The 7,629-nt window shown below is 63.4% G+C and overlaps 1 protein-coding gene across 1 annotated transcript in view; it reads right to left on the bottom strand.

Annotated features, from left to right (window-relative positions):
• LHX2 (LIM homeobox 2) overlaps positions 1 to 6,290 on the bottom strand; it is a 21,001-nt gene extending 14,711 nt beyond the window's left edge. Inside the window, exons 1-3 of the mRNA XM_040631861.1 lie at positions 6,153 to 6,290; positions 4,451 to 4,653; positions 3,115 to 3,518 (exon numbers count right to left, since the gene is read on the bottom strand). Coding sequence (XP_040487795.1) covers positions 3,115 to 3,518; positions 4,451 to 4,653; positions 6,153 to 6,272 — 727 coding nt within the window. The 5' untranslated portion in view covers positions 6,273 to 6,290. The remainder of the gene's footprint in view (positions 1 to 3,114; positions 3,519 to 4,450; positions 4,654 to 6,152) is intronic.
• Between the last annotated feature and the right edge of the window lie 1,339 nt (positions 6,291 to 7,629).

The raw sequence follows: 7,629 nt of genomic DNA, 5'->3' as shown, positions 1-7,629 counted from the left end.
GAAGGGCGGACTCAAAAGGAGCTGGCCCAAGATTGGGAGGCCGAGTAGGCCAGCGGCCGGGGCGGGGGGCTGCGCCGGGGAAGTGAGGGCGGCCTGGAAGCGGCCGTTGGGCCCAGATTTGTCCGGTACCCCAGGCGCCCTCACTCCCGCCCCCCACGCCCCGGCCGGGTCGAGATTCCCCAAGATCGGATCCGGGGAGGAGCGAGGGGCCGAGGGGAGGGGGAGGACCGGGCTTTCTCTCTCCCTTTTTTTTTTTTTTTCCTCTCAATTAGGCCGATTCAATGGAGCTAAAGAGCTCGTAAAATCATGAATAATTTACTCGTGATCTGTTATTAACCCATCGGGTTTCGAGCTCTTGTCGCTGGGACTGAACCTGTAATCAAATCTGACTTCGCCTCATTTTACTAAAGACGAGATTGTAGGTTCAATTGTCTAAATAATGGATTGGAATCAAATCAGTAATTACGCCGCCAGGCACACACACAAAAAGCTGGGGCTGGGGGAGGCCCGGGCGTCCGGCTGGTCCGCGCGGGACTCCCGCGGCCGTGGCGTACAAACCCCGGTGCAAAGTGCGCGGCCCGGGCCCCTCGCGGGCTCCGAGCGCCTCGTCTGCGCCCCAGGCCGGCGGGCGGCCCCGCTCCGGGGTGGGGGAAGCTTTCAGTTCTGCGTCTGGGACCGGGGCTGCGCTCTCGCCCCGGAGGGGCAGGCTGAGGAGGGCTGCCGTGGCCACCGCCCCGGAAGGACTTTCCGACCCTGCGGCCCCGCCGCTCCGGCTGCCCTGCTCTCAGCGGCGGGCTGCGCGCACCGACGGCGCCCCAGCCCATTCTGCCCGAGCCCACCGCCCTGGGAGAAGGTGCCGCCGCCCGCCACCGGACTGGCCCACCGAGCCCGGGGGTTTCGCAAGGAGGGGCCGGGCCGGGCTGGCTGGGCCCCTGGGCGTGGGACACTCACACCCACCAGCTCTTGTGCTCACACTCAGAACCACGCACACACGCACACAGACTCTTGCTTAGACACACCACCGGCGGTCGCACCCTCCACGGCCCCCTTTCCAGTCCTGGCGGCCCCACGGCCCACACTGAGGCCATTTCTCTCCTGCCAGGGCCGGGAGGGAAGGGAGGAGAACCGGAGCCAGATCTGGGGAGGCCTGGCCGGGCCCGGCGCGGCCAGGAAGGCGACCCGTTTCCCCAGCCTGGTCCCGGGAGCCCCGAATAAGCGAGCGGCACGGCCACCGCCGGCGCGCCGTGCGTGGTTTCCACCGCCAGAGCCAAGGCTGGAGACGCGCAAGCCGGCAGAGAAAAAAAGACCCGAACAGAGAAACCGAGACACGAACACACAGAAGGACAGAGAGAGACAGAGAGAAAGGGGGATCGAGAGAGTCGAAAGGAAAAAAAGGGAGAGGGACGCAGAAAAAAACGAGGAGCTGGCGTGGGAGGGGGGTGTCTTGTAGAGGTGCCAGCTCCCTTGAAACTCAGCCTCCAGCCACATCTTCCTGCTCGGTGCCGCCGGACCTCGCCAGGGAAGGCGGCAAAGCAGCAAAAAACACAGATATATTTCTGCACTCTTCTACCTTTCTATTCCCAACCCGGTTGCTAACCTGCCTACCAGAAAAGCAGGATCCCACTCACCATGCGCCCCGTGGCGGAGGCCGCCTGCTGCTAGCTACTGGGGGCCGGCCCCATTTGATAAATAGACACGGCTTTGTTTTGGGGGACCTGGCCCGGACTCGGCTTAGTCTATTTTCAGGGTGGTGAGAGATGAGGGGTAGAAGTTTTAGAGAGCTGGCATCCCCGGTAAAACCTTCAACAAATCTTTAATCTGCTGCCACGGACCTGCCTGCCGCCACGGCACCACCTACCAGACTGGGGGCTGCATTTTCCTCCCAGCTCCACATACCGAGACACCTATGTCCATCCATCTTCCAACAAGCAACTTCGTTGGAGCGAACAGGGGACCCCCCCACACCCGCTGAATTTTCTTCCCCCAGCCAGCTCCGATTTTTAAAGATCAAAATAACCCTGACTTCTTCCCCGCGGCTGCCCTCTCCCCACAGTCCTGGGGTTTTGTTTTGTTTTGTTTTCCACTTGTGCATTAGACTAAGGGGAAAAGGAGGAAGAAAACAAATATCTCCGAATCCGATTCTGCCGCAAACGAAAGAAAGAAAATAATTGCAAATAAACTCTATCTAGTTCAGAAGCCCGGGGAGTCATAAACCTTTCCCGGCCTTGCAGACGTCGGGCAGATGTTGATGGTTCAATTTGCCGGGCCCCAGAACCTCTGCAGCTGTCCTGAGCCGGAGGGGCGCAGGAGGGGGCAGAGCCTCTCCTGGAACTGCCCGGGGTTCAAAGATGCCGGAAATGCGAAACAAGCCCTCCACCCTACTGGGCGCGCGAGGCTAGGCCTACTCCGGTCTCATCCCCAGGCGCCGGCTTCCGAGGGCTGCGAATCTCAAACCAGCGCCCGGAACTTGGAGGCAGGAGCCCGGGGAAAACCGAGACCTGGCGGAGCAAGGGGATCGGGCCAGGCTCAGCGAGCCGCTCTCGTTCATAAGGGTCCGGGCCCCAGTTTCCCGAGCCTGCTGCCCTCAGGACATTTCATAGGACCGGGCCAAATGCCAGGCCGAGCTCGTGGCCCCCTCCCCCGGCCACCGCCAGTCCTTTCTCTTGGGACCCTCGCTTCCCTGCCTCGTCCTTCATCCATCGCCCCAGCTCCCATCCTCAGCCGCGCCAACCCAGAGCCAGTTTGGTGTCGGCTCTACCTTGCTTTCTCTGTCCTTGTACTTTCCCACCAGCAAAGCAGAGGGGGAAAGGCCCAAACCAAAAAGCTGCCTCTGAAAAATTTCTCAGAGACGGGGCTCTGCAACGGGGTCAGCGAGACTCAAATGCACCTTCTCCTCCCACTCCCTCCGAGCGCGCTTGGGCTGGAGCTGAGGAGCCTAATGTCCCTTCTGCCAGGTGGTCCGGTGCTTAGGGACTGGGGAATCTAAGGACTAGAGTATGCAGAGTAATCAAGATGTATATCCATGTCACACTGAGATTCACTCCATCTCCACACAGGCGACGCCACGCACTTTCCCCCAACCCGACGGGGGCGCTCCGTGCGCCTCGCACTCACCAGCGTTGTAGGCCGCCAGATCCGCCCCGGGGCCGGGGCTCTTGCGCTTCCTCGGCCGCCCCTTCTGCACCGTGCCCACGCCATTGTAGTAGGGAAGACCCAGCGGGTTGGCCCCGGCCGCGCCCAGCCCGGCGCTCTTGGCCGCGGCTGCTGCAGCTGCCGCCGCCGCCACGTCGGCGTGGTTGAAGTGCGCGGGGTACTCGCCCTGCAGCAGTGCCTCGAAGTGCAAGCGGCAGTAGACCAGGCTGTCCTTCATGCCGAAGTGGTCACCCGTGGTCAGCATCTTGTTACACGTGGTGCATGTGAAACAGTTGAGGTGATAAACCAAGTCCCGAGCACGCATCACCATCTCCGAGGCTGAGATGCCCAGGTGGCAGCGGGCACAGCGCTGCACAGAGAACCGCCTGTAGGGACCATGGAGGGAGGGACTGTGGGGACACACGGTTGGTACCCCCCCGTATCCCTCCTCCAGGTGCCGCTGCTGCCACTGGGGGAAATCTCTCCGGTAAGATGGGAACCAGTCTTAAGCTGGAGGATGGGGGAAGAGGGAACTAGATTTTGGCCCAGGTCTTGTCCTACCCTAAAATATAGTTTCCCTTAACCATACTCCTGTCCACAAGGCTTCTACTTTACCCAGAGCCTGGGCAACCCCCAGGAAAGCCTTTGCTTGGGAACCAGGGAGGGAGGGCTGCCCACTTACCCTTTCTCATCCTTTACCCCTGCCCTCCACACCAGCGCCTGAGAATCCTACAGAGCTTTGTAATTTGGAAGAAACACAGAGATGGGGAAAGAGAGAGGGAGGGAGGGAGAGACAGAGAAAGGGAATATAAACAGACCCTAACCCTAAACCAAATAGGAGAAACAAGAAACTTGGAGCCTGTTCGTGACTCTGGCTCTTTAACCCTACAGGCGGCTTTCAATCCCAGATCCACGAAAGACCCAGGAATGCACCCAACTGATCCTCCAGCTCTCCCTCCAACTTTGTCCCACACCAGCCCAGGCTGCCTAGGTTTGGGGGGGGGGTAATGCCTATTTCTTTTCCATCTGCTTGACTCCAGAAACGTCAAAGGGAGAGGGGTGCAAGGATCCCGCACCCAAGCTTATTTCTGTGTCTGAGCTCAGAAGAGGCTCCTTTTCTCTGGGTCCCTATACTTCTCGGACCTTTCCAAGAGTTCCCTCAAATTGCTGCTTAGAAAGGTTGTCACCCAATTTGTACTGGCTTGGAGAAGGGGGGGGCTAGGTAGGGAACTCCCCCTTGGGACTGGAGGGAAGGGAGCCGGGAGCAGATCGTGTGTGAGGGTCCTGAGGGGCAGGAGGTCCCCAGGTGGGGGGCTACCTGTAGTAGTCTTCCTTGCAGTAGATGCTTCCGTCCTTGCTGAAACAGGTGAGCTCCGACTCCAGGTTGAGCTTGCACTCGCAACACTTGAGGCAGCGCATGTGCCACTGCTTGTCCACCGCCAGCAGGTAGTAGCGGTCGGAGATCTTGCCCCCGCAGCCGGCGCACAGCGCAGCGCGGTCACTGCTGATGGACGGCATGGTCTGCGGAGGGAGGGAGGCGGGAGACCGAGGCGCCTGCGTCAGCCTGCGACTTCGCCACCACCGCCGCTGCCGCGGGGAAACGGGCACCCGCAGCTCCCTCCGATGCTCCGGCCAGCCCTAAACGCAAAGAGGGCCGCCAGGGTGTGCGGCGTGCCTCCTCCACTCCAAAAGGCCCATATTCAGGAGGCTCAGAACCGAGGCCCGCCCACACAGCCCAAGCCGGCCACAGGCCCAGGCCTGGCTGCTGGCCTGGCTGGATCTCCCTCCTTAGTTCTCCCCCTTCCTGCCCCCTCTGCCCTTTTCCCAGAAAGGCTTGGGCTGTTTTGAGGGCTGGGGCAGCAGAGGCTACTCCAGTCAAGCCCTCCAAAAGCTCCCTTAAAACTGTTTCCTAAAAGAGCCACTCTGCTGGGCCCCAGGAAAAGGGGTAAGATGACCATTAAAAGTCACCCTCTACACAGACTCCTCTGGGGAGACGCACAGAGTTCCTGGCCCCGAGCCCCAGTGATCTCTGGATCCTTACGCCAAAGGTTTAAGCCAGGACAGGTCGCAGCCACCCCTGCCCCTCCACCACCTTGGCCACACTGGCTGGGGCCCTCTTGGGTCCTGGGAGATGGTGAGCTGAGTGCAGAAGCACCCTCAAAGTCTCTGAGTGCAGGACAGGCTGAGAGTTCAATCCGGAAAGAAGAGCTCAGAAGCCGGGGCACTGGGGCTGCTGCTCTTGCCTTCCAAGTGGAGAAGCTTCGCCTGGGCTCCCTACCTCCTCAGCCTCTAAAGGTCACTTCTGGGCCCAGCTTGGATAAGCGACTGCGCGCCTGGCCCCCTGGGAGGTCTGAGGTGAGGAACTGGCTATTTGGGGCTGGGCTGGCAAAGCCAGGTGTGGAGATTCAGAAGAACTCTCCTTCCGCAAGAGCCAGGCCAGAGCCTGAACTGCGAGCCCTGGCCTGGCCAGGTCGGATGGCCAGGAGGCCAGGGACGTGATCAACGAAAAGCACCGGACCAGAAGACCTGGACCCCTGAAATTGTGCTGGAGAGAGAACGTGGATTGCCAGGAGGCGGGACGGGAGCGGCCCACGCCGGCTGAAGCCCTAGTGCTCCCATTTGGTTCGCCTTTCCCCGCGCCGCAGGCGGCGCCGCCAGCAGCTACAGCCGAGTGGTGGAGGGGAACGCGGAGCTGGCGACCAGAGGGCCCGGTGTAGTGAGAAGAGAGCCATTCCGGGACGCGGGTAGGACTTCGCTCCCACTTCGGGAGAAATGCTCTCTTGCACCCTTGGGGTCTGAAATTTCGGTTTAAACCTTGTTTCCCTCCTCCGCCCCAACAGCCGGGTTTCCCCCGAGCCGGGAGCTGCGGGCCTTGCATCCTGTCCGCGGATCCCCTGCGCCCAGTCCCGTGCGGCACGAAGGACGCTCCCCAAAGTGCCCCCAAACTTCGGAGAGCAGAAGCGCGGACCGACCCGGCCCCGTCCCAGCTTTCAGCCCCGACCCCGCAGCCGTGCGCCTACCGTCTCCGTGTCGCCGCGGTCGATGGCGGAGCTGATGGCGGGAGCCTCGCTCTTGGCCCTGCGGTCCATCTCGTCGATGACCCCGTGCACCTCGGGGCCCGACAGACTGTGGAACAGCATCGCGGCGGGACCGGCGGGGCCGGGGGCGCGGCTCCTCCGCGGGAGGGCTTGCCCCCCGCCTCAGCTGCCTGGCGCTCCCGGCGCTAACGGGCCCGGTGCATCGCCACCGCGGCCCCGGCCCCGCCCGAGCTCGGCTGCGCCCCCAGGCCGGGCTCCGGGCCCCGGGCGCCCGCGGGCCAGGACGCCTCCCGCCGAGGCTCAGGGGCAGCTACATCGCGGGGCGCCTGGGCGGCGGCGCCAAAGCCAGGGTCACAAGGGCACGGGGCGGGGGGGGGGGGACGGGAAGGGGGAAGACGAGGGCAGAGGTCGGCGCCCGCCGCGGGCGCTTTCACGCCGCGGGCATCGCCCGCCCGGCTTCAGCGCCCCGGGCGCAAAGCAGGAGCGCAAACTCTGCCCGAGGCGGCGACGGCTGCGGTCGGGGCTCACTCGGGAACGGCTAGGTGCCCGCGGCGGCCCAGCTGCTTGGACCTCTCCCCTCCCTGGGGTGCGCCCCCAGCCCTAGGCGACCCGCTTGGGCGCTGGGTCGGCGACTGTAGTACGGGTTTCTCCGAAGCCAGCGAGCCGAGCCGAGACACCGAGAGAATTGAAGAGGAGGAGGAGGAAGAGGAGGAGGAGGAGGAGGTGGAGGAGGAGGAGGAGGAGGAGGTGGAGGAGGAGGAGAAAAAGGAGGAGGAGCAGAGTGGGAGGAGGAGCCGCCGGCCGCGGGCCCAGCCGCGCGCAATGCTCTCCAAGAGCGCGCCGAGCCCAGCCCCGGCTCTGCAGTCCGCGCCAGCCAAGCGTCCGCGCCTTTTCTACAGCCGCGCCTTACATCACGTCCTGCCGCCGCGCCATTGGCCGCCCAGCACCCCGGGCCCTGGCAGCGCGTGCTCCGGGAAGGCGGGAGACCCGAGAGGGAGGGGAGAAGCAGGAGGAGGAGAAGAGCGACGAGATGGTGGGAGCTGGTGGGCAAGGCTGGAGGGAGGGGGCGGGAGGAAAGGAAGGAGGAGGGAGAGCGCGGGGTTTGGAGTTTTTAAGCTACGAACAGTTTCCTGCGATTTCTTTGGGATGGAAAATCAAACCCTTTCTCCCCGCCGTCTCCATCCTAAGAAGGCGCAGCCAGAGGATGCTTGAGGAGCTCTCACTCCAGTTTCCCCTCGGCCCAGAGCTGCCGCCTCGGGCACCGGCTGGGGAGGCTTGGGAAGGCAGGCCTGGGGCAGAGCTGCGAGAGCCGTCAGCTGCTTCCCGCGGAGCTCGGCCTTCGGCCCAGGCTCCGTTCTGTGGGCTGCGGGCGGCCGCCTAGGCCTCCTGAGGACCCGGCTGAGCCAGAGAGGCTAGAGCCGGCGGGAGCTGTAAGACTCCGGGGGCGGAGGGGGGGGGG

Source organism: Ursus maritimus, unplaced genomic scaffold (genome assembly GCF_017311325.1).
Source record: "Ursus maritimus isolate PB19 unplaced genomic scaffold, ASM1731132v1 scaffold_17, whole genome shotgun sequence".
NCBI lineage: Eukaryota > Metazoa > Chordata > Mammalia > Carnivora > Ursidae > Ursus > Ursus maritimus.
This window is presented reverse-complemented; position numbering and strand designations above follow the sequence as displayed.